This window comes from Rhamphochromis sp. 'chilingali' (genome assembly GCF_963969265.1).
Source record: "Rhamphochromis sp. 'chilingali' genome assembly, chromosome: 2".
NCBI lineage: Eukaryota > Metazoa > Chordata > Actinopteri > Cichliformes > Cichlidae > Rhamphochromis > Rhamphochromis sp. 'chilingali'.
Genome location: NC_137930.1, coordinates 61,178,864 through 61,204,653, shown reverse-complemented (window position 1 = coordinate 61,204,653; position 25,790 = coordinate 61,178,864). Strand labels below are relative to the sequence as shown.

At 39.7% G+C, this 25,790-nt stretch overlaps 3 protein-coding genes across 8 annotated transcripts in view; 2 read left to right on the top strand and 1 right to left on the bottom strand.

Annotated features, from left to right (window-relative positions):
• The window catches only part of LOC308392391 (genetic suppressor element 1-like), a 39,602-nt gene extending 30,181 nt beyond the window's left edge, over window positions 1-9,421 (top strand). For 4 of the 5 annotated variants that reach the window (XM_080875407.1, XM_080875410.1, XM_080875411.1 and 1 more), the window contains exons 9-16: window positions 79-686; window positions 808-920; window positions 1,023-1,302; window positions 3,107-3,220; window positions 3,317-3,703; window positions 3,917-4,216; window positions 5,838-5,941; window positions 6,078-9,421. In XM_080875407.1, the coding sequence (XP_080731533.1) occupies window positions 79-686; window positions 808-920; window positions 1,023-1,302; window positions 3,107-3,220; window positions 3,317-3,703; window positions 3,917-4,216; window positions 5,838-5,941; window positions 6,078-6,215 (2,044 nt within the window). In that variant the 3' untranslated portion in view covers window positions 6,216-9,421. The remainder of the gene's footprint in view (window positions 1-78; window positions 687-807; window positions 921-1,022; window positions 1,303-3,106; window positions 3,221-3,316; window positions 3,704-3,916; window positions 4,217-5,837; window positions 5,942-6,077) is intronic. The other variant, XM_080875408.1, reaches the window with a different exon arrangement.
• Window positions 9,422-16,373: 6,952 nt separating this feature from the next.
• On the bottom strand, window positions 16,374-20,985 carry LOC308412719 (dynein light chain roadblock-type 2-like). 2 transcript variants are annotated; one of them, XM_080907258.1, is made up of 5 exons: window positions 20,902-20,985; window positions 20,059-20,137; window positions 17,728-17,895; window positions 17,538-17,602; window positions 16,374-16,675 (listed from the first exon to the last, which is right to left on the bottom strand). In XM_080907258.1, exons 1-5 carry the CDS (start codon window positions 20,902-20,904, stop codon window positions 16,625-16,627), a joined length of 366 nt encoding a protein of 121 aa, XP_080763384.1. In that variant the 5' UTR covers window positions 20,905-20,985; the 3' UTR covers window positions 16,374-16,624. The 2 variants fall into 2 exon arrangements, with proteins under 2 accessions (XP_080763384.1, XP_080763385.1); XM_080907259.1 differs by having other exon boundaries at window positions 16,374-16,671.
• psmd7 (proteasome 26S subunit, non-ATPase 7) lies at window positions 20,968-25,660 on the top strand. The gene is made up of 8 exons (XM_080907223.1): window positions 20,968-21,124; window positions 21,522-21,613; window positions 22,931-23,023; window positions 23,106-23,203; window positions 23,310-23,390; window positions 23,503-23,594; window positions 24,319-24,517; window positions 25,024-25,660. The coding sequence occupies exons 1-8, from the start codon at window positions 21,051-21,053 to the stop codon at window positions 25,285-25,287; spliced, it is 993 nt and encodes a 330-aa protein (XP_080763349.1). The 5' UTR covers window positions 20,968-21,050; the 3' UTR covers window positions 25,288-25,660.
• Window positions 25,661-25,790: the final 130 nt, after the last annotated feature.

Sequence of the window (25,790 nt, the reverse complement as noted above, 5' to 3'; positions counted from 1 at the left end):
GTATCCCTTTTGAAACACCATGCACTCTTTATTAGGTCCAGAATTTGAATAAAAAAAGTTTCTTTCTGTTCCTCTAAGCAGTACCGGTTCAGTCTATCACAACCCAGGCAGCAAAGATGTCGCAGCCTGCCTCGGCGCTCCACCGCCGCTAATCTCCCCAAAAGCTCCTCATCAACCTCCTGCCCCTGCCACTACACTGTGGAACCCAGCTTCTCTTGTTGACGCACCTGCAGACTCCCGCAGAAAACTAAACGCCCCAACGCCACCGAGTCGACCGCCACCGGGATTGACCAGAGCCGAGAGACCGCCTGCGGCATGGGGGGAGAGGCTGGAAGAGGGCAACAGGAGGATGGCAAAAAGCCCAGAAAGGTTCGCCTCACTCAGGGGAGCAAGTTTACAGGAGTGCTGGAACAAGAGTGAGCAGGACAGAGCCATCCAGAGCCTCTACCACCGGCATCACATCAATAACCTCCACCAGCGATCCTTTATGCCTCCGTCTATCTCCAGTGGAGCCTGCACTGACCTAGGGGGACGGTGCCAGGCTGCTTCTCCGCCAGCGGTAAGGGAGCGACCGCATCAGGTGCCTGACAGCATGATGGTGTACGATGAGGTTCTCCAGCAGCATCGCAGGCTGCTCAGCAAACTCGACCTGGAAGAGAAGAGGAGGAAAGAGGCCAAAGAAGGAGGTGAGAGGAATAAAACAGAAAGCAGCAGGAGGTGGAGATGGAAGACTAAAGGGAACTGCAGATCAGGTCATTACTGATGCACAGGCCTGCAATTGTTTTAATAATGCTCTGCCTTTACCAGGTTATTACTATGACCTGGATGAGTCATATGATGAGAGCGATGAGGAGGAGGTGAAAGCTCATCTGAGAAGAGTGACAGAACAGCCCCCACTCAAGCTGGACACGTCTTCAGAGGTGCGAAAACACACACAGTCACATATGCATTCATCACAGGTACTGTATTAAGTTTTTTGGGAGTTTTTTTTCCCCTTTTGTCTGATTGATCTTTCTCCAAAGAAAGTGGATTTTCTGCGTGTGTGTGGTCTTACTACGCTGACCCATCGCGATGATCTTCTGGCTCAGAAGAGGAGGAAGAGGAGGAGGATGATGAAAGAGCGCAGCGTCTCTCCTCCGGCTGTGCAGGGCAAGAAAAAGGCCTGCTCATCTTCAACACCCACAACTCCCTTAACTACTCCGTACTCTGCCGAGCAGATGGACTGCACCCCCGAACTGGAGAAGAAAAAAGACTTCCTCCTTATGTTCAACCTCTCGCACGTCAGCCCACAGCAGAGGAGAGGTAACAACCTTTTTGGTATCCACACACACATCCTACGTGCTACTCTGCTTTCTTCAGAGTTGCTCTGGTGATTCCCCGTGGAGGGGATAAAAAATGAAGCATGTGAGAAGAAAATAAAGTTAGGAAGAATCTGAAGGCTGGAGTGGGATTTTCTGATTTGTCCAGCAAGAGTAGATTTGAGCCCACATCCAGGAAAGACATGGTACTGCTTCAGAATGTGTGAAATCTGTTTAAAAGGTCATTATTTTATGAAACTGGATAAACTGCAGATGTATAATGGAAAAAACTGGCAAAACTAAATATGTAGAAAAATATCTTCAAGTACACTTTTGGGTGGCTGCTATATCAGGTAAACCTATTAAACTACCTGTTAACGAAAATCAACCAATCGCGTGGCATTAGCTTAGAGCAGGGGTCCGCAATCCCAGTCCGCGAGGACCAGTGCCCCTGCAGGTTTTAGATCTCACCCTGGGTCAACACACTTGAATCACATGATTAGTTCATTACCAGCCCCCTGGAGAACTTTAAGACATGTTGAGGAGGTAATTTATCCATTTAAATCAGCTGTGATGGATCAAGGACACATCTAAAACCTGCAGGGACACCGGCCCTCGTGGACTGGGATTGGGGACCCCTGGCTTAGAGCATTTAGGCGTGTAGACATGGTCGTGATGACCTGCTGAAGTTTAAACTAAGCATCGGAAAGAGAAGAACGTTCATTTTAGTGACTTGAACAAGGCATGGTTGTCAGGGTACTCCAGAATCTGAGGATCGTCTGGGATTTCCCCACACAGCCATCTTTACAGTTTATAAACACTGGTCCAAAAAAGATAAGATATCAGTAAGCATTAGTTCTTTGGGTGAAAATGACCTGAAAATGAAGTGCTGATGTCAGGAACAACAAAAAGTGCAACTATAGTATGCAGAAGAGCAAAATGTATGAAATCGTGAAGCAGATTTGCTACAAAAGCAGTTATTAATCAGAAAAACTTGGTCCTAAGAAAGTGGCATTGGCATGTATAAGGTGTACAATGCAAAAATCTTAGGGGTTTAAAAATAACATGAAGGTGACCACAAGTCCATACCGTCTGCAGTAGTCACTGAAAACAGATGGTGACTCTGGCTGTACGTTTGGGGTTCTTGTCATGCTGCAGGATGAATGAGGACCAATAAGATGCCTCTCTGATGGCAGAATGCAATGAATGAGAAATTTTCCATTGCTCTCTCAAGTTTTTATATTAAAAGTTAGAAATATTATTATGCAAAGACTGCCTAAGAAGTGTTAAATATTCTTAGAGCTCTTTGTTTTTCACACTGGCTGTGTTTTTATTTTATTTTACCCCTCTGTTAAAAAGAATCTCATAACTACAATCTGAAAATTGGATTTTCAAATACCAGCGTAAACTCTCTGTTGTTAAATGATTATTACTTGCTTGCAGGGACACTGTTGTATAATCAGCAGCTCACTTGCACTCTCTTTTAAAGTTTTTCCTCTTCATTTTCTGAAGACTTTTCTGTAAGGCCAGTGCTTCAGTAAGATTTAGTTGTCGATGAAATGGGGCATAAAATCTAAACTCAGTGTACGCTATTCTGACCTTAAGAAAACATTTGGAGACTGTTGAGGGGGGGAAACTGGTAAGAACTTCATTAAATTGATTTTTTTTCCTCTCTGAATTGGGCATTACCCTCAGATCATCCATTTACTGACACTTCCCCATTAGTTCCCGGCCAAGTCATTTTTTTTAACACATATTTTTTTAAAATATGAGTGATGGGTGTTCTCATTCTGTCTTTTTCTCTGTAGATAAAGAGAGAACAGAAGAGCTGCTGAAGGCCATTCAGAGGAAGACTGTGACGTTAGACACACTCAGATATAATCCTTTACCACTGTGCAGAAGTCCTCCGGCTCCCTCCACTGGTGAGGCACACGCAGACAAACGCAGGAAACATGAATGCATGCGCTCTCGATTAATCAGCAAACAACTCTTTAATAAAACTTCTGCTTTTCTTTTAGGTGACTCCTTCTCAGCACCTCTGCCGTGTCCGTCAAATGGACACCTGTACCCAGACTCTCCCAGCCCCTCCCCTCCCTATCTTAGCAAACATAAACACCTTCATAACGACGCGCACAAACCACCTGTAGACTCCACGGTGACTCGGCTCCCTCCTCCCTTGGCCCCACATCATGAAAAGGTTGAATTCGTGGAGACACAATCGAACAGGAAGCGCCAGGGCCTCCAGAACGGCGCTGGCACTGGCGCTGCTGCTGCTCAGAAAAAGGAGCCCAGTCAAGTGCAGAATGGGCGGAATCGACCCTTGGAGCGGTTCACCCCTGAGGCCTTCGCTCAGCACTTCCATCAGGCTGTGCTGCAGTCCACACACAGCACACTGCAGAACAAAGGTTAGCCACGCTCCCATAGGTGCATGACCTGATTGTTCTTTAATGTTAGGGGTTTGCCACCTAGTGGTGTCAGTGTGCACTGCACTGCCTTTAAAATGTAAACAAAAGTCCAGTTCCTATCACGTTAAGTGAAAATCACATCAAGCTGTTAAAAAGAGCTACAAGGACTGACTTTGCTTTTTGTTTGTTTTGTCTCACTCTCTTCTTCTTAAGGACTCTCAAACTGTGTCCCAGAGGCCGGCGTGAAGGCCGATCCCTCGCAGCCTCACAGCGTCTCTCAGCTGAAAAGTTCAAATCTCATCCATGTCTCTCAGCGTGCACATATCAATGGCCATCACTTCCCTTCTTCTGTAGCCAACCGGGACACTCTAGCCCCACAGGAGAACCTGTCTGAGGATGAGGAAGAGTCCGATCAGGAAGAGGACGAAGAGGAGGAGGAGGAGGAGGAGGATGTTCCAAGGAAGTGGCAGGGCATTGAAGCTATTTTTGAGGCCTACCAGGAGTATGTGGACGGTGAGTCAGTGACATAGCACATGCATTACCCCAATAGTCGCTTTTTCTGTGATATGATGAAAACAGAGAAAGTTATTTATATACATGATGTAAAAACATTTTGTTGCATACATAATTGTAAAAGTTGTGCACTGCAAATGCCTACATATACAACTTGCATGTAAATAGTTTTCAGCAAGAGTGTGAGATTAATCTCAGAAGTCGGGTCAAAAATCAGTGAACAGTAAAAGAATTAGCCGGAGATGCAGGGACTCAAATTTGAAATTCTTGACTTTTAAAACTTAAGAGTTCTCAACCACCTATAACCTGCATGTTAATTTTTTGTAGGTTGTTAATTTAATATATGAACAAAATGTTGATGTGAATTGAGACATGAAAAACATCAAATGTCTTGGCAGATGTGCAGCACTATGGATTTCTTGGAGAGCTTTATGTCTTCTGGATAAATATAGATCCGTTCAGTTTTATTTATATAGTGCTAAATCTGCTTTATATTGTAACCCTATTGTAAGACCATACATTAATAAATTTAACCCCAAACAGTTCAATTCTTTATTACATGATTTATAGTTACAAAAAATGACTGCATATATGTAACATTTACTCTTGATGTTCATATATTTTGCTAAAAAACATTCAGATTTTTTTTTATTTCTTTGTTAATTGGTCGGAGCAGTGGGCTATAGGGGTTGGACCCCCATTTTCCTTTAGCAAAAATTCAATGAGGTGCTGGAAACATTCCTCAGAGATTTTGCTCCACATTGACATGATGGCATCACTCAGTTGCTGCAGATACTCCCCGACATCCCAAAGGTGCTTTATTGGATTGAGATCTGAGTACTGCGGAGGCCATTTGAGTACAGTGAAATTACTGTCACATTTAAGAAACCAGTTTGAAATGATCTGAGATGTTTGACATGGTGCGTTGTCCTACTGAAAGCAGCCACCAAAAGATGGTACACTGTGGTCATAAAGGGATGGACATGGTCAGCAATGATACTATATCTTGTATCTTGGGTAGTGGGTGAAAGGAGGCCCTGTAGTTAGCTGACAGTATTGGCACCTGCTGTTGTACCTCATCTGCTTCATGGTCTGATGTGTTACCTTTACCTTGTTTGTAATGAGTTACTGCTGCTCTCCTGTCAGCGTGAAGTATTCTGGCCATTGTCCTGTGACCTCTGACAACCCAGAGACAACTGCCACTCACTGATATTTTCTCTTTTTTGGGCCTTTCTTTGTAGACCATAGAGATGGTTGTGTGGGGAAATCCCAGTAGATCAGCAGGTTCTGAAATAATGTCCCTGTGATAACAGTGCAAAGGTTGCATGGACTAATTGTACATGCAGAAGGAAAAGGCATTGAAATGACACTGAAACAATGGACGAACATGATTTAGAGAGACTCAAGTTGTTTTTTGTTTTGTTTTTTTAAATCTAAATTTAAACCCTGAGTTAGCGTCATCTGCTACATACAATTTAGACATCTTTTAGACCTCTAATCAAAAGTAAATAGCTCAGCGGGTACACTGGTGTGTGTGTGAGCTCAGGGGGGCTAAAATTGGAGTAAAAGACAAGTTAAAATGCAATATAATTAACTGAAACTGCCTGTTTTCTCTTCACAGAATGGAGTATAGAGAGGCAAGTCCTTCACAGTCAGTGTAAAAGACTCGAAGCACAGAACTACAATCTGACCAGAACTGCAGAGCAGCTCTCTATCACTATGGGGGTAAGCATCATTTTGTGTCTTCCACGTATGTGTACTCTTTGGTGCCAGTGTTGCCATCTCCTGTTGTAGCAATGTAGCTTGGTGCATAAAGCCTTGGTTTCTGTAATAACAGCCGTGTCTATCCTTCGTTTATTAGGAGCTGGTGACTCAGAGGCAGAAAGTAAGAGAGGAGAGGGAGAGACTGCAGGCCCAGCTCGAGCACTTCAGGAGGTGTTTGACTCTACCGAACATTCACTGGGGCAGGGGCCAAGTGAACGGGCACACGCCGAGGTGACCTCTGACACAGACTCTCCAAAGCCTCTGACAGCGGAGGAACAGTAACAAGAACGGGCTGGAGCCGGGCCACTCTCCTCACTCGAAGCACTCGACGGAGCCAACAGTTGTCTTGTTACCCTTTTTGGACAGTCAATTCTGTCACATGACTGGTCCCAGATACACCTTACTACCTGCTATATTTGTATCACAGTAACTGTAATCCATGGTGTCCATGTAGAGCTTAAACGGTCTGATTCTTCCCATGGATTTCAACAACACTGCGTAGCTACGGCAGCATCGTTGTTAGAGTAACGCTAACCACTCCTACTTGAGTTGGCTTTCAAGTACAGCAATGTGAAAAAGAGAGTACAACCTCTTTCAGTTCTAAGGTTTTACTTATCAGGACATAATCACAAAAATCATCTGGTCCTTAACAGTTCAAATGCAATATCAGTTGGACAATAACAGCAGTGTGTCAGAACTAAGTACACCTCACAGTTCAGTGCTTGAAGAACCACCTTTAGGAGCAATAACTTGAAGTAAACATTTTCTGTATGACTGCAGCAGTCTCTTACATCATTGTGGAAGAATTTTGGCTCAGTCTACTTTACAGCGTTGCTTCAGTTCACTGGGGTTTTCTTGCATTTGTTTATGCATGGCTCTCTCGAGGTCCTGCCACAGATTTTTAGACAGGCTGAGGTCTGGACATTGTCAGGGCCATTGGGCCTCATTCACTAGTATTTATGTAAATTTTTGTTACACAAGCGTGTATGAAAAAATGTTGTTGGAATCATAAATTGCGCCCAGCGCCCTTTTTTGTTTTACCAACACACGTTTGTTACTGAATCTGAATCCAACAGGATTCTGCAATCTTCATACTGCCACAGCCCGATTTCTCTATATATGTAAATGCATTGACCTCAAAGCGAAGTAGAGACAGCTGTGGTGATGTTGTTAAGACCTGCAGTGCTAAGGAAGAAAGCAGGAAAAAGTCTGACTGAAGAAACTGAAACAAGTTTGAACAACAGACTATAAAATAAAAAAAAAAAGAAAACAGCTGAAGAATGAGGAGCAGCTGATCTGTCCAAGATGAGAAACTCAATCCTTTCTTTTTCTAATATCTGTGGAGAAGTGCCAAGACACTGGATTTTAAGGAATCATATCCAGCGATACGACAGAAGTCATTTTAATGAAAAAAGAACATTTAATGTAAGATGAGATAAAGGGATATTGGAATACATTTAAATTAAAAGACCTCCACCTTTTCAATTTTTTATTTATTTAATTGTAATTCTGATAATCCTGATTTTATTATTCGTAGTAGTAGCAGGAGCAGTAATAATATTAGTATTTAAAGACAGGTGTTTACATTTTCTGAGACATTTCTCTGTACACTTGGCCAGGGGCACTTCTAAATTTCTTTATAGACTACAAACAAGTTTGCATATTAAAATATCGATGAATCACAGATTTGTGTGTAACCACTGTTTGTGAATGAGGCCCACTGTCTTGCTGCACGACCTAATTTCTGCAAGTTGTTCCACTAAAATCGTGTAATTTGTTCAGATGCAACTTTGCAAACCTAAGCCATGCTGCCATGAGAGAAGAGGCTTTCTCCTGGCAACCCTTCCAAACAAGCCATACTAGTTCAGTCTCTTTCTAACTGTACTGTCATTAACTTTAACATTTAACATGCTGAATGAGGCCTGAGATGCAGCTCTTGGGTTTTTGCAGTTCCTCTGAGCAGTGCAGCGTTTGACCTTGGGGTAAATTTACTGGGGCGTCCACTCCAGGGAATGTTGGCAACTGGTTTGCATGTATTCCACTTGTTAATAATCTTTCACTTAAAAAAAATTGAAAATGGCCTCATAACTCTTTTAAAACAATTGCTTCTCAGATCACTGCTGATGTCTTATCTCCTTGGCACTTTGTTAAAACACACCTGAATGCTCCTGAGCTGCAAACTTCCAAAACTGCTTTTATAGAGGTTCTCACACTTGCTGATGGTCAATCAATCAGCCAGCACCTAGCTGCTCTTAATTGCTATAGAGGCAGTGAGGGTGTGCTTAGTTTTTCATGCACTGCTTGGAAATTCTGTTATAGTTTTTGGTGAAATTAATAATGACACGGTGTAATGCAGCATGCTTATCTGAGGTTATAGTTAAATAATGTTAGAACCCAGTAAGGACCAGATCATTTATTATGTGCTAATATGTTCATTCTTAGATTCGAAAGAGAGTGTGCTTTTTTTTTTTCCTTCACAAGACTGTATGCCCAGTGTACAGTCATATTTTCATATGGATTTAAAATGTTTCAGTCTACACTAAATAAATGTATCAGCAGGCACATATCTGTAGCTTCTCTGGGCAGCAATGAGGTAATCCGGGTGTGCAATGATCACCCAGTTGGACCTCAGAAAATAAAAATTGAGTCAAGGAATCAAGCACACCTCAGGCCTTAAACTTGACAGGATGCACTTGAAATGTAAGCAGAGGGAAACTTGACCGTCCTCTGTATTGTATGTTGTTGCTTAGTTATATATATCTGACAGATGAAGCGGTGTGTGTCGCTGGTAAAAGCTCTACGGAGCGTAGGGAACGTCTAAAATGTCTATATAACAGCAAATGGTATCAATGGCATTTTTTTAGGTCAGATTTTTTTAATGGGTAATGTCACTTGTGATAGATGAAGAGTTTTGTATGCTTTATCGGTTTAACCATTTGTCGTGGGAAGCCATATGCTTTGTTTAAACTGCTGCTGGTCAGAATGAAAAGGTTTAGAAATTTAAGGAGACTGGCACAGTCGGTGTTAGGTGACGCTCAAATGATTGAGAGGTGCACTGTGGATGGAGAAACGTCAGTCATGTACCATTTTTTTTTTTTTGGATGGTACACCCGGGTGTCTCAAAGCCATTAACATGACCATAAATGTTAGAGAGATAAATAAGTCATTGAAATGCAGATTCTGCATCACTTGAGCGAGGATTTCTCGCAGTTTTTGTCCAATTTCAACTGAAAACTACTTTCAGGAAGAGAAAAGCCAAACTATTTAGTTCACTATTCCAATTCATGTCAAAACTAATTTAAAAAAAAGACACCTGTAATAATTATTTATTGTTTTATGCATAACCTAAGCGACAGAATAACAAACTATACCTTTCACTGGTATTTTGATGAGACTTCTTTTTGTTTAAGACAAAAAATAATGTCACTTGTTCAGTTTCTATCTACAAGCACAAGCACCGTAGCAATCCCGCCCTCCCCTCCAGTTCACCTGACCGTCCTGCGTCACTTTTTCCGTCTCTGCAAACCTGCTGTGAAATCTTGCCTATTTGCTTCAATCCGTTGTTATGTAATTTATTATTTGGGCTGTATAATGGCAATGAATTATTTATTAACATACGGTATATTGCTGTAAATTCGGGTGTAAATTTACATTAAAATACTTGTAAAAACTCCTCACTGTTATCTGAGTTTTTACTTCTCTGAAATATTTATCAGAGGTCTGTGTTTGCATTTATTCAGCAAGTGGTCTTACACAGAATAGCTGATTAAAATGTACAAAATGTCATTATGTCTGACCCTCCATAGCTCAAAAAACAAAACAAAACAAACTGAGAGCAGCAACAAAAACTCCCAAGCCTTTGGAGGTCTTCAAAGTTTGCACACAAATTGTGTCCTCCATAATTATTATGAATGGATTTAATCATTGTAATTCTCAGACAGCGAGCATCTCCTGTGGACCTGGTGGTTATATTTGAAAGGATAGCATTACCAAGTTTTAATAACAGACTTTAACATGCACTTAAGGAGGCACTCTCAGTTGCTGTGATTGCTAGGTTTAAAAATAGTCCGCATTAATGTGCTGCTGACAGCATGCCCTCCCTTAGTCATTTCTTCACCTGATATTTTATTGCCTCAGTGTATGGGATTTAAACGACAGAAGTGGATACCGTTTGGATTTTTCTTTTTAATCATTAGTGTAAGGCATGTCTGCACAGGGGAAAAAAAGCCCTGATATCTAGTACGGTGTAAAAGTCTTGATACTCCCCTCATTTATTCATATTTTGCTTCCAAAGAGCTGGACTTTGTTTTAATGCTTTTAAAGTACTCTCAAGCAACAATTCACTAGACTTTCTAAAGGTGTTTCAAAGTTTTGCTTTAATTACTGGCTACTTTTTCACTCACTTTTAATTTAGTCCTTGTACCAACCACTTAACACTGGCCCATGAGTTATTACACCAGTCACCTAACTCAAGGGATGAATCAGTGTTATGTTTACACATAACTAATCAAGGAACCAATTTTAAATGTATGGACTTTGGCATTTTTTGTGACAGGCTGCTAGTAACAAGGATAAGTTTGATCAACAAGGTGATTTCCAGAGCGCTATTAGCCAAAACCATGACATATCTTATCAGGGTCTGTAGTGTGTCATTAACAAATCTGAAGTACGCAAATGAAACTGAAACAAATGAAGGAGAAAAGAACGGTATCTGTAAGTCATGTCCATAGAAAACAAAATCCAGCAATGACCTGACACAGAACCTGAGATTCGACTCGATCTACTATCTACTGTTCACGGACCATCTGAAATGGTCTCACTGTAAAGGTGGCTGTCAAGAAGGCAGCCTCAAGGAAGGGAAATCATGAGAAAAGGCTGAGATGCCAAATTACACAAGAACTAGACTGAAAATCAGGGGCAACAGGTTTTATGAAGTGATGAATCCAAATTTGAAATTGTTGGCTCAAATCGTCAATATGTATGAAGTAGATCAGGAAATGTGTACAACTGTGAGTGTGACCCATTTGTACAACACGGTGGAACATCAGTCATGGATTGGCCTCCCCATAGCCCAGACCTCAGTATTAATAAAGCAGTATGGCGTCATTGCAACAGAGAATGCAACAAAACGCAGCCAACATCCAAAGAAGACCTTTAAATGTCCTTCAAGAAGCCCAGAGAGCTATTCCTGAACATCGGTTCAAGAAATTACAAAAGAAACACAGGCTGTGCTGGAGAATAAAGGTGGTCCTACCAAATATTAACTTTCAAGGTTTTTAGAATTGTATGTTTCTGCCTATTTCCATTTATTGCACCTATTTCCCATTCTGTACTCAGTAATGTACTTGTCATACATATATATATATATTTTAGTCCCAGAATTAAAGGGACATCAGTTTTTGAAAAATGAGTTCTGGTCTCTGTTTTTTTGTTTTTGTTTTTAAAGGGTCTACGTGGTCTCCAGCTCAGATAAGATGGTATGGAATAAATACTATACCGTGGATAAGCATTAAGTCAACAAACCCTATCTCAGTTCATTTAAAAAAAAAAAAATAACACGAGATTTTCCTGAAAAGATTTTTCACGATTGGGAGGTTTTGATGACCACATTTGAAGCTGCTGTATGACCTGATGCTCCAAAATCAGCAAAAGATTATTTAACTGCATTCCGTGCAGTGACTGTGAAGACCATAACATGCGATTCAATTTCACATCCATAAAAACAGAAACATTTTCTGTGTTCTGCAGCGCAGTGTGATCCTAAACCGATTCTTCTCTCTTATCTCGAAAAAAAATGTTTCAACTTCAAAACACAAGCACAAAGTAATTGTTATGTTATATGTCGCTTTATATTTCTTGCCTGAAGGAAAACTTCTGCCTTGACATTTATTTGACAGGTTTAGCCAAACTAAAAGCTGTGCACATAAGATAGAAATGATTACTTTTAGTTTTGCTATCATCAGGCATGATTTAATGCAAGTTCACACTTAGAGCTTGCACCACTCCTATATCACATGCATTTTTTGAGAACACCTAAGCAATTTTAGTCAAGTAGGTAGCTGGACTTTGATTATACTACAATATTTCCCCACTGCAAATGACTGCTTTTACTTTTATAAAACTTATGAACACTTTTTTGAACTTCTGGCTAAAATAGATCACTCTCTTTAAGATGAGAAGGGGATTCAAACTATTGCCCACAAAACATCAGACTTAGATTGTTTTTCTCTACATAACATCTCATCCTATTGAGAACAAACATCACGGAGAGATGTGTTTCAGTCTCTTTGTCATTGTGATGAATCGTTACCATGTTTTTAATGACCGCAGGTTGGAAAATGATTTGGTTGAGAATACTGATACACAGAGGGACAATTCCAGGAGTTTGCGGCCTCCATTAGCATGACTATGGAGATCATCAATCTGCTGCTCGTTCTTTCAAAAAATAGATTTGTTTGAGTGCAATTTTTTATTTCTAACCAACTGCATCTAAGATATGTAACATTATTTGACCGTGATGCTTGGCTATTAAGAGCAAAGACATATTAAGTATTATTACTTATTTATTAAAACTTCCTAGATTAATAATAATGGGAATATTATTTAAAACATTTTAACACGTTTATTTATTTATGCACTAAGGAAGGGGTGCTGCAACACAGCCAACACCCCTACCTCCCTGCTCATGGAAACATCTGGCTCAGAAAGCTTCTGGAAGCTTATCACCAGATAGTTGTTCTCTGCAGAGACATAAAAGATAAGATGAACCATGGAAATGCAGGCAAACAACTGAGCCAAAAGTCAACATCCATATCACAGATAATCATTAAGTCAACAAACCCTAACTAATTTACACTCACCTGTTACAACAATGATCTCATTGCTCTTGGAGCGGACTCGGAGGGTGCTGAGATCATTCTGAGGGTCAGTATCTCTGATCACGCTCCGGGCTAATGCCACAAGGTTTTGAAGTTGCTCTGCATACTATACAGTCATGGACTGATCCAAAGTTGATCTGATGGGGATGCCTTAAAACTAATTAATTTATTCAGAAATTCATCAGACATTCAGACTTCATTTTAAGATTTTCCTGGATAAATATTCTTTTTGGCAGAGGTGTAGTGCTTCCGGTGTGGTAACCTAGTCATTACCACACAGACAAGGGCCGTCAGTCATGAGGGATGCTCTCTACAACATCTGGACATAGCCAGTGGCCGTTTGACCCCCATGCACCTCCTGAAGCTCCATTGTTCCACTGAAGGAAAAAGCACCCCAGACCATTATGCCGCCTCCTACACTGTGGAGCGTTGAAAACATCTCAGGTGGGATCTGCTTGTCCTGCCAGTAATGTTGGAAACCATCAGGACCCTCAAGGTTCAATTTTTTCTCACCAGAGAATAAAACTTTCTTCCAACTTTCAATGACCCGTGTTTGGTGCACTCTTGCAAAGTCCAAACGGTCAGTTCTGTGGTGTTCAAGGAGACGAGGATGGTGAAATTTTTGGGGGTCTTCCACTTGACTTTTTTGTTCCATAACCCTCAGGACCTTTTAAGAAATTCCAAATGACTGTCTTACTGCTCCCACCTCAGCAGTGATGGCACACTGCGAGAGACCCTGCTTTTGCAGTTCAACAACTTGACCACGTTCCAAAAGGGAAACTTTTTTTGCCTTTGCCATCAGAACGTCATGACAGTGTGAATACCTGACAGAAAATGACAATGAATCCACATTTTTGCACAGATTTGGCCTTTTAAAGGCATGTGATCCTAAACTTGCGATCAGCTATAAAACAGCCTGTTTCAGTTTAAGCGTTGTTTTCAATAAACTGCATGCTCAAAAGAATGTTTTGTCTCACTCACATTTCTTCTTGCTGCATATTGAAGCTCTACTTGGAACCTTGTTAAGCTCCAACCATGCAAAATATGATTTTTTGCCATTTTTCAAGTGTTCTTAAACTTTTGATTGTATATAACGTTGGTATTGGTATTACGATTGATATACTTTGTTTCTATCCTCTAAGTTTAGTTTGAGCTCACTTAACTGTGTAACAAATTATTTTTTGGAAATGAAAAACATGTACTATGAATAATGTCTGAACCTTTTTGGTTTGACTATTTTATTTATTGTCTGTAATACATTTAAACAACAGAAGCTGACCCAAAATGCTTTAGACTCAGGACGATCTATATTCCAGGTCTCCAGAAAGTGATATTTTAAAATAAATAAAAAGCTGAAAGGTGTTTTACTTTATTAAGTAATTATTGTGCAATCACTGTGATTTAGTGGTTGTCAAAATGTTGTCATGAACAGTAACTTGAAAAAAATCCTAAAACCTGACATGACATGAAGCAGGACAGACAAACCGACACTGAACTGAAGGAAACAGAGGACTTAAATACACAGAAGGGTAATGAGAGAAGTGGACACACCTGGGGAAACACAGCTAACGCAAATAAACAAGATGCCACAGGGGAAGTAAAACTAAACAAATTGAACATGAAAACACAAGACTTTCAAAATAAAACAGGAAACATGGAAAGACATGAACTGGGACACGCAAGCTTACACAAGAGACAGCGAGAGGGAGCGAGAGAGGGAGAGGGACACAGAGGAGAGAGACACAAAGGGAACCTACATAGACAAGGAGATAACACGTGACAAACAGAAAAAGACAAATAAACAAGGAGACACGGGTGAATCACAAAGACTAAAACTCACCCAGAGCATCCTGACCAAATGTGTCACAGTCTGGTACATAAATTGCTCTATTGCTGACCGCAAGGCACTGCAGCAGGTGGTGAAAACCGCTCAGCGCATCACAGGGACTCCACCTCCTGCCACTGAGGATGTCCACAAGAATAGATGTCTACGCCAAGCAAACATCATTCTCAGGGACTCCTCATCCTGCCAAGACACTCTTCCAGCTCCTCCCCTCCAGAAGGCGCTACAGGACCCTTCAGACTAAAACCAGCAGGTTTAGGAACAGCTTCTGTCCCACAGCTGTCACCCTACTGACCTCAGTCCCCTGCTGAACCTTTTCATCCACACTCACTCAATCCTTCTACACTCCTAGTGACCACGATCATTGCTGTCATTCATTCTCAATATTCACCATATTCTCACATTGGTTACGGCTATAGATTTTAGGACACTGACATACATAGTCTCTGTTATAATGCGTACACTGTTCACTGTTATAGTCAGTTCAGAGCGCTACGCTTCCACTACTGTAGATATATTCATAGCACTCTGTAGATCTGTTTGCCACACACTGGTACATCTATGTATGTATTTATGTAGCACATCTGTGTATTTGTTCATAGTACATCTGTATATTTGCCCATCTGTATAGCAATGTAGAACATCTGTATGCTGTACAGGCCATCTGTATATCTGTACATATGTATACAACAGTATACATATGTATACACAATGTACATTTGTCTGTAGCTCATCTGTATATTTGGTCTCTCTGTACATAATTCTGTTCATAACTATTACACCATTTATCCTGCCCTTATCTGTATATATCTGTATATTTGTTCTCCACTTAACTTATCTGTATATAATCTGCTCTTATTGCACTTACTGCTCTTGCACTTCTGGTTAGATGCAAACTGTATTTCGTTACCCTGTATTTATACATGTGTAATGGCAATAAAGTTGAATCCTAAACCCTAACTAATAATAACAATACAGGAACTTAACATAAGAAATCAAAAATACAAAATAAACTTAAAATATATTTTGCATTTTGACACTTTATAGGTTAAAAGTATCAGTATTGGTATTGTATTAGCAATAATGGACCTGTATTTACTTGGTATTGTTTTTTTCTGTTTGTTTGTTTGTTTGTTTTTTCATTTTAAAGCATGACATTATTATGTAGTTGTAGGAGTAATTTCTTGAACTAAGCAATCATTGTGGTGTACCAGTTTAAGATGAAAAAATATACATAAAATCAGGCCTTTACTCATGTGTTATTACTGCTCCAGCACAGTATTGACCTAAATGATCAAAAGTGAATACATACTTTAACTCACTGTGCCAGCACCTTCTTTCCTCAGTCTCATTTCTTGAGGATGACAAGAAACAGTGTGGTTCTTGGACAATGACAACTTTGAGAACCTGTTCTTGAAAAATATCAGTGAGCTCATCAAGCGGTACTGTACCAACCTGGACTGTAACTGATTTGCTTTTCCCTTTTATTAATTTGCATGTTTATGGACATCAGCTCGCTTTAATTCTATTCATTCTGACATAAACGTTTCTTCTGCACTTCCAGGTGTTGATCATACACGTGAAGCCCAAAGATCTCAGTCAGGCATACAGAAGTGTACATCTCCCTGGATGAAATCCAAGATGTCAGTGAATGTTAAGTTGCACCAAAACATTTCGAGACAAGTATTAGTTTATTTATCCAAGACATTTAAACGTGTCACCAGTGAACTGAAAAAATAACGCTGTCTTGCCATCTAGTGGTGACAGTGTGCACAGCCTCACAATGTATGTGGTCTTCTTATGATGTGATTAAAAATGGCTTCAAGGACAGACATTGTTATTTTGCCTCCTTCTTTTCTTCTCTCAGCTGAAACATTCATCTCATCCATGTCTTTCAGCGTGCACACATCAATAGCCATCACTTCACTCCTTCTGTAGCCAACCAGGATACTCTAGTCCCAAGGGTGAACCTGTCTGAGGATAAGGAAGAGTCTGATCAGCAGGAGGAAAAAGAGGACGAGGAACAAGATGAATAAAGTATCAGGGCAATGAAGCTGTTTCTGAGACCTACCGGGAGTATGTGGATAGTGAGTCAATGTCAAGATAGTGGAATGTGTGTACATACGTTACCTCAAGGGTAATTTGGATTTGATATGACGGAAACAGTTAAAAAGTGACCCATATAGTGGATATAAAAACAAATTTTTTCATGTAATTGGTTCTCAAAATATTTGATACTGATATGCAATGCTAGGCATACACCGTATTTGACATTTATTGGATTATATAATGATCCAGAGGTGACTTGCATCCAGAGGTTAAGGTGATAAATTCCCTGATTCTGGGAACTAATGTCTAATGAGTTCAAAGAGTCCATTAGAACATTCATCTGGGACAGATGTGTGATACTCTTTGGCATCATTGTTGACCATAACCATGACCGGAAGTTGGAAAATTATGATTTGGAAGAAGACGCTGATACACACGGAGACAATTCAAAGAGTTTGCAGCCTCCATGAGTATGAGGATGGAGCTCATCAATCTGCTGCTCTTCCTTTATGACCTTTTTACAAGCTAATCATTCAAAAAACAAACAAACAAACTGAAAAATAAATCTAAAATTTGCTTTCGTACAATTGTGTGTTGAAAGATGCATTTGTAGCACCTGGTGACAAGGCTATGTGACATAATTTGACCATGGTGCCTGGTTATTTAAAGGCAGAAAAGATAAATAACAACAGAAATATTATTTAAAACATTTTAAAACTTTTCTGTCTTTCTTTCTTTTTCTTTTTGCACTTAGCAGGTGGTGCTGCAACACACCCAACACCCCTACCTCCATGCCCATGGAAACGTCTGGCTCAGGAAGCTTCTGGATGCCTATCACCAGATAGTTGTTCTCTGCAGAGACATAAAAGACAAGCTGAACCATGGAAATGCAGGCAAACAACTGAGCCAAAAGTCAACAACTACATCACAACAACTAAAATCATTAAGTCAACAAACCCTAACTAATTTACACTCACCTGTTACAACAATGATCTCATTGCTCTTGGAGCGGACTCGGAGGGCACTGAGATCATTCTGAGGATCAATATCTCTGACTGCGCTTCTGGCCAATACCACAAGTTGTCGAAGTTGCCCTGCATATTGTAGAGTCATGGACTGATCCAAAGTTGATCTGATGGGAACACCTTAAAAGAAATTCATTCATTCAGAAATTCATCAGACATTCAGACTGTATTTTTAATATTTTCCTGGATAAATATTCTTTTTGGCAGAGGTTTAGTGCTTCCTATTTGAATAGCTGAGAGCATCAGTCATGCACATGTTTGAGCTGTTACTTGTTTACACACACTGATCAGGAATAACTGAGCAAAAGTGATCAAACAGATTAAATTTACAAACATAAAGTCATCTGTCTGACCATTTTCATCAGTTCTTACATGGTGCTTTCAGTTCCCTCCTCCCTGGATATGTCTTCTCTCTCTGTTTCACACTATCCTGTGGGACTCTTGCCCACACACTCTAACTTTGAGGCCCTCTCACTCCCTCTCTTATTCTCTAGTGAATTTTGAATGTCACAGTTACAGATGTATGTGACAGCTCAGGTGGAGCGCAGGATTCATCCAGAGGAGAGCTGCTTTATTATTATTTATTATTATTATTCCACGGTGTAAACCTGGACTCTAACACTTGATCTAAGCACACATTTTTTCTTCTTCTGTATGCCATGTGAGGTTATGTATTTTTTTTAAATTACTACTAAATACTGTAACATTCAGACATTAATCTGCTCTCATTTTTTTAGTCATTTTTTCTCTCAACTGTTGCATTTTCACAGATATTTAATAATAATAATGGATTGGATTTATATAGCGCTTTTCAAGGCACCCAAAGCGCTTTACAATGCCACTATTCATTCACTCTTGCATTCATACACTGGTGGAGGCAAGCTACGGTTGTAGCCACAGCTGCCCTGGGGCAGACTGACAGAAGCGAGGCTGCCATTTCGCGCCATCGGCCCCTCTGGCCAACACCAGTAGGCAAGTAGGGTAAAGTGTCTTGCCCAAGGACACAACGACCAGGACAGAGAGCCAGGGGATCGAACCGGCGACCTTCCGGTTACAGATACGGTTCCCAACCCCCTGAGCCACGGTCGCCCCATTTAAATGTTCTATATTACAGATCTGAGAGAAGGAGAAAAACAAACTACATAAAAATGATCTTTGGTGTTGCAGAGCTTTATGACTGCATAATTTGACAAAAAATCTTAAACACTGCAAATCTATTATTTAAAAAAAATATCTCAGTTGCCTAATGCATCTTGTACCGTGGCTTCGCTGTAGTTCTCTGAAAGGGAAACCAAATACAAATGAACTACAATAATAACTGTGTCCATGGGCCAGATTTATTAATGCTCTCCTCTAGAGCACAACTATCTTTTGGCATTAAAAAGCAGCTGTTGGGATTTAATGAAGAGGCACGGTATCGGTTATGGTACTGAAAGCAGTTTAACAGTAAATTTAACATAGTAAAAGGTGACATTATATTGTTTTGGGGGTTTGTGACAGTTAGAGTGCTCAGTTATTTGAAATGAGAAGGCTAAATGTTATCAGAGAGTGTGTAATTTTAAATGGAAATAGACTGGTACTTACACGGCATTTTTCTACTTTAACTGAGCACTGAAAGTGCTTTGTGGCGGGTGGATGACTCAAAGCTGTGAGCACAGCACTCTGTCCTATAACACTTCATTCTGTCCTCATGTAGAATGTTTAGAGCTGAGTCCCTTTCTGGTCCTCTGTAGTAATAGTATTTTACTGAAACTGAGCAAAACTGAGCTGCATTTCAGCTTTTTAACTGCATTTCTGCACAGAGATCAATACAAAATGAAAACATCTCTTCACACCTTTTTTCAGCAGTGTGTACACAGAGCGATTTGGATCGTTCTTCACGCACATGCTCACGTTCTAATGGCAAACAGTGTTGGTGTAAGAAAACGTGTTAACCATGCAGTTACACTGTGTTGTTTTTGTTAGGCAATAACTTGCTCCTTTGTAATCCTTCATGGAGCCACTAATCTGCGCTGCTCTTGCTAGTTATTTACTGAAATGAACTGTCGATAGCTATCAGCTACAAAACTAACACCGTGCCTCTTCGGAAAACCCCAACAGTAACTTTTTGACACCAAAAGAGGGTTTTAAGCTGCCGCAGACCATTATTTTTGTCTTTTACCTTAATTAACTTTCTTCCATTTCAACTAATTATAACATCCATGAATATTTTATTTCCTCTGTGAAAAAAAGCGACAGAGCATCATTCTGAGCAGTACTGCTCTGCTTTTTGGTGTTGCTTACCATCTGGATCGACGACTAGCGTTCCAATAACACCTTTAGTGGCTTCAATCCTCTTCATTTGTGCCTCAACTTCCTCACCCTGCTCAACCAAAAACACGATCAGGCGCACGTTTACATAAAAAATGTGGCTTTTCCAGAACTGATAAAACTGTAATCAACCTGATGGTTGAGGGATTTCGTGTCCCATTTAAAGTTAGAAAATGTTAAATATATTCTAAAAGAAAAAAAAAGGACATTTTTATTAATGTATGTGGCCTATTTACACCCTGCTTCTCGACTGTTAGTGTGATAACAAATTGGAATGATTTATAACAATGTCTTACAAGTATAAGTGGCAGCAGGCATACTCAAGTAATGAGAGTAAAGTCACCCCCATTTGACTTTACTTACTTATCGGAAGTGTCATTCATTTTCAGATACTAAGTGTAGCTTGCTAGAATCAAATGACAGAACAAATACTAAGGCTTTCTGTCTTATATAGTTCATAATCCATCGTGATTGTGTGATTAGTTTCGTATAATATTACTGAAATGTAGTAAAGAGAAAATAAAAATATAACATAGTAAATGAACACAAAATTAAATATAAAGCCAAGACTCCTACTTTGAGTGGTTATTTGATAGTGGTTTGTATCATTTCGGGTTGTAAACCTGTTATAATACTTGTATCCCCTTAAAAAGAACGGTAGCTGATAAGTACTGGCAGGTTGATGTATTGTTCACCTTGTTTGGTAAACATAAACATAATTAAAGTTATCATTATGTAGGCTTCTGCTGTTGTGATTTGACGCTATATAAATAAAACTGAATTGAATTGAATTAAAAGTTGTTCATAAAGTCGTACCATTTCGTCGGCCTTCTTGCTCTTTTTGTGCGTCTCTACGGTCTCTCTGTTGCCAAGAGAAACGGAAGAGACGTCAGGAGCGAGCGGAAGTGTAGCGTAGCCGTCATTGTGTGGAGGTGTGTTGTGTTCTGTTTATCCTGCCTGCGAAAATGCCGGAGTTAGCGGTGGAAAATGTGGTCGTTCACCCCCTTGTGTTGCTCAGCGTGGTGGATCATTTCAACAGGTCAGTGAGATCTGTATTTAAGTTCCGTCTTATTATCAATATTGGACTCCAAAGTGTCCTGAAGTGTGACGCCGCAGCTAGGCTAAGCTAAGGTTAGCCATGCTGAGTCAGAGTGCCGTTAGCTAGTTAGCTTCTTAAAGTGTCAATGTACTGTATGAGCTGTTAATGAATCCTTAAAACAATGTTATTCATTAGCATTTCTACAAACTAATCCACGTACCCGAACAGTTTGATCTGGTGTCATTAAACATGACGGAGCTGTGCACTGACTCTAGCTTAGCTTACAGGTTAGCTAACGAGTCAGACTGTATGGGCTCCATTGATTACATTTTTACAGAAATCTGTGACGATAACAGCTTCCTCTGCTCGTTTCTTTTTTAAATTCTTGAATCTACAGGATAGGAAAAGTGGGAAATCAGAAACGAGTGGTCGGTGTCCTCCTGGGGTCATGGCAGAAAAAAGTTCTGGACGTCTCAAATAGTTTTGCAGGTAAAGTACATCCTCAGACATCTTTTCACCTTAAAATACTTAAGCCAAGCATTTACACTGTCCATTTCCACTGTAATATGTTTATATCTTTAGAAAATATATGTTCACGGAATGTGTTTTAGTTAGAACAGTCAGAAACGGACACGTTATGACTCCAGTGCCTGTGTTAGGTTCTTGATTATCTTATTCCCACATATCTTTTAACTTTTAACTTTGTCTACCAAGTCCAGCAGCATCTCACAGTCTGTGATTTCTGCTTTATTTTATTTTCTTGCATTTAATAACCATTAAACATCTTTGTCATTTGAAGTAAAGAAATCTCTGGTATTCTGTTTCTGACCTTTGCTTTTCAACCTCTTTTTGACACAAGCATGTCCACTAAACATATGGGTGACCAACCTGATTCATTTTCTGCCATGTTAATATAGACAAATGCTGTTTCTAAAGCAGTGATAAAACATTTGTTCAAACACTTATGTTTGTTTTCATTTTAAAGCTTGGAATCATTTTTATGAAGTTGTATGTGCCTGGACATGGCGCAGTGCGTTCATAACAGCCAGTTTTTACCCAGATTGTCCTGACAACACATCATCACTACCTTTAAGGGCTCAGTACACTGGTCACGTTGGTGACTTCATGTGCTATCGGTAGCGTCAGCACACAGCCAGTGTATAATTTAGCCGGTGCAGTGTTCTTCTGAATAATTGATCAGACAAAATCTCCACATCAGCGCTGATATAGGAGGAAGAGAAGTCAAAAGCAAAAATAAAGCATTTTTCCACAAAGTCTCATCTTCTCAGACTAATGCAACATCTCCCTTTGTATAAGCTGTGAATCTCTTTTGTAGTGATATAGCATTAAAACAGTGGTCAAAACTGACAGTTACACACTTGTGTCTTCAACACAAGTCTGCAGTGGCACAACACACCAGATTACAAAAATTGAGAGGTGCACAGCTGGCAGAAACAGACTTGCGACAGCAGATGTGACGTCAGTTTATATTCAGCTTTGCTATACAGTGGATATAATGGGGTCTTCACACCTACAAATCCCTATATGCTCTTGCTCCCCAGTATTTATCTGACATTCTCCTCCCCTGCGCCATATCCTTATTCATTTAATTATTATTTTTCTTTGTTCTAACTATTAAGCGATTACAGGACACCAGTGTAAAAATAAGTGATGTACCAGTTTAAGAACATCTATTAAGTCAGGGTTGTCTCATGTCTCATTACTTCCTGCTACAGCACAGAATATGTATTCTGAGCCAGTTTTTAAACACACTCTCAAGTTGTTTTTGTTTTTTTTCCTCCCCAGTGCCATTTGATGAGGATGACAGGGATGACTCAGTTTGGTTCCTGGACCATGACTACTTGGAGAACATGTATGGCATGTTCAAGAAAGTTAATGGTAAAAGCAGTGCTTCTGTCTCTTAAATTAGTATGTTTTTAATGTTAGTGTGTCATTCATACATTTGCGTTCACTTTTTCAGCCAGAGAACGAATAGTTGGCTGGTACCACACAGGACCCAAATTACACAAGAATGACATTGCCATCAATGAGCTCATCAAGCGGTACTGTACCAATTCGGTAAGTAACTGATTTGCTTTTTCCTTGTATTAATGTGCATGTTTGTGGACATCAGCTCGCTTTAATTCTAATCATTCTGACATAAACGTTTGTTCTACACTTCCAGGTGTTGGTCATCATAGACGTAAAGCCCAAAGATCTCGGTCTGCCCACAGAAGCATACATCTCTGTGGAGGAAATCCATGATGTAAGTGATCGCTAAGGGGCAAAAAAAGTTGGAACAAGTACTTTGTTTAGTTGTTTTTCCTCAGATCAGATTAAAAAAATCTTAATTCATATGGATAATTCCTTCTTTCTAGGATGGCACTCCTACGTCCAAGACATTTGAACATGTCACCAGTGAGATTGGAGCTGAGGAAGCAGAAGAAGTGGGAGTGGAGCACCTGCTGAGGTACTGAACAAACATTTGAATTTAAACACATTAATGCTACACTGTTAGTGGAATAGAAATTTCAATAAACAAACAATAAGTGGTATAACAGTACAGAGCATCAACTGTGCATTGCTAGGGCTGCATGATTATGGCAAATTTTATCACAATTATTTTGATTGGTGTTGAGATAAAAATTGATTTTAGTGACAAAAATGTTTTAATTAGACTTTGATATAAACATAACTATGCTTTCATGTTCCTGCTGATGTAAAAATCTCTGTATCAACATAACATTCATCCTCGTTCGCCTAAATTGCACCTCTCAGAAGAAGAAAAATAGAAATAAAGAAATTGGACCAAAATTTAACACACAATTAAATTAACCGGGCACTGCGTTCACTTTTACACTGTGCTTCATTTCTTTTAATTAAAACGTTTTTGCCAACATATAAAATTTTTATTCAGCTGGCTTAAATGCATAAAAGGCAAAATATAAAATCCTTTGTAACTGCATGGATGTGAAGTGACAAAGTTCTCATGAGTTGTGATATACCTCTTCATGTCCCATGCAATATTTAGTTGTTCTTGTCAGAGGGAATAACATATCTTTTGTCCACTGTGCTGATCAATTTCTTGCAGTCTTTGTTACTCACTGTCTTTAGTGAACATGCGCCTCTGACCAAGTGTAATGTGGTTGTGCTGAGGATACATCACATTAGCAACCACTGCATTGTCTCTACAGAGACATCAAAGATACAACGGTGGGCACACTATCACAACGCATCACAAACCAGGTTCACGGCCTAAAGGGACTCAACTCTAAGCTGTTGGACATCCGCTCTTACCTAGAGAGGGTGGCTGCTGGCAAACTTCCCATCAACCACCAGATCATCTACCAGCTGCAGGATGTTTTCAACCTGCTGCCTGATGTAAATCTACTGGTAAGTTGTTTATGTTTGAGGTCTGTTTAATCTTTAATTTAGTGCAAACATGAAATTCCCAAAGTAGCATACAGCTATACGTGTTTTATAATCTCTTGCACTTAAAAAGCTGCCAGATTAAAAATAAAGTAAAGATGTGGCTGTTACCTTTTTTTTTCTTTTCTTTTCATTAAATTTTTACAAATACTTTAATAATCAATGCAGAAACGTAATAAGGAAAACTGTGTTTAGTGTGATAGTGTTTTTAAACAAAACTCAAAAATGAACTGGCATTTTCAATATCGTGATAAAATATTCATATGCCTTACTAATGTGTTTTTAATTGCTGTGATAAACAAAACCTTTGGTGTGAATATGAGCTCTGTGTGTGTTTGGGGGGGGGGTCTTATCGTAAAAATCTGTGGTCAAATACTGCATCAAATAGCAATATTAAATGTCTTTTATTATACATAATAAACTACTAAGATGTTTGCTGGGATAATATGTAAGTTTTTTTTATTTTGCAGGAGTTCACAAAAGCCTTTTACCTAAAGACCAATGACCAGATGTTGGTGGTCTACTTGGCCTCGCTCATACGCTCTGTGGTGGCTCTGCACAACCTGATCAACAACAAGATTTCCAACCGAGATGCAGAAAAGAAGGAAGGACAGGAAAAGGAGGAAGGCAAGAAAGAGAAGAAGGATGACAAAGAGAAAAAAGATGACAAGGAGAAAGAAAAAGAGAAGGAGAAAGCAGACGGTGCCAAGAAAGATGAGAAGAAGAAAAAATAGTGAGCATTCTTCCTCTGCGGTCCTCTCTCAAATCACACCGCCATCTTCTGGATGGTGCTCTACTTTATGTCCACAGGCACAGCTCTGTATGTGGGTCTCGGGCTAAAAGTAGGACTCTATATGGGGAACGGTGTCATTTGAGATTTGGTCTCATGGTCACAAACGGCACTCTCAAAGACTTGTTATCCTACAGAGATGATGTTGTTTGCTCGTCGGTGTTGGCCAGTGTGAGAACATGCTGTGTCCTGTTTTCATAGTTGCCATAGCCTCGATGTTGCAAACACCCGGTGTTGCTTTTTTTCTTTTCTTTTTTTTTTTTGTATGTTCGAGGAAATGTTTCTGTATCACTCATTAAACTTGGATCATATTATAAGATGATTGTTCTGATTCTGTCTTTACATTTTTACACATTGTTTATCCTTAATATTTAAAAGCAGACATGTGGTAAAGTCACTGTTATAATTTTAGAATTGTGACTCCACTTATTATTATGGAAGGGGAAG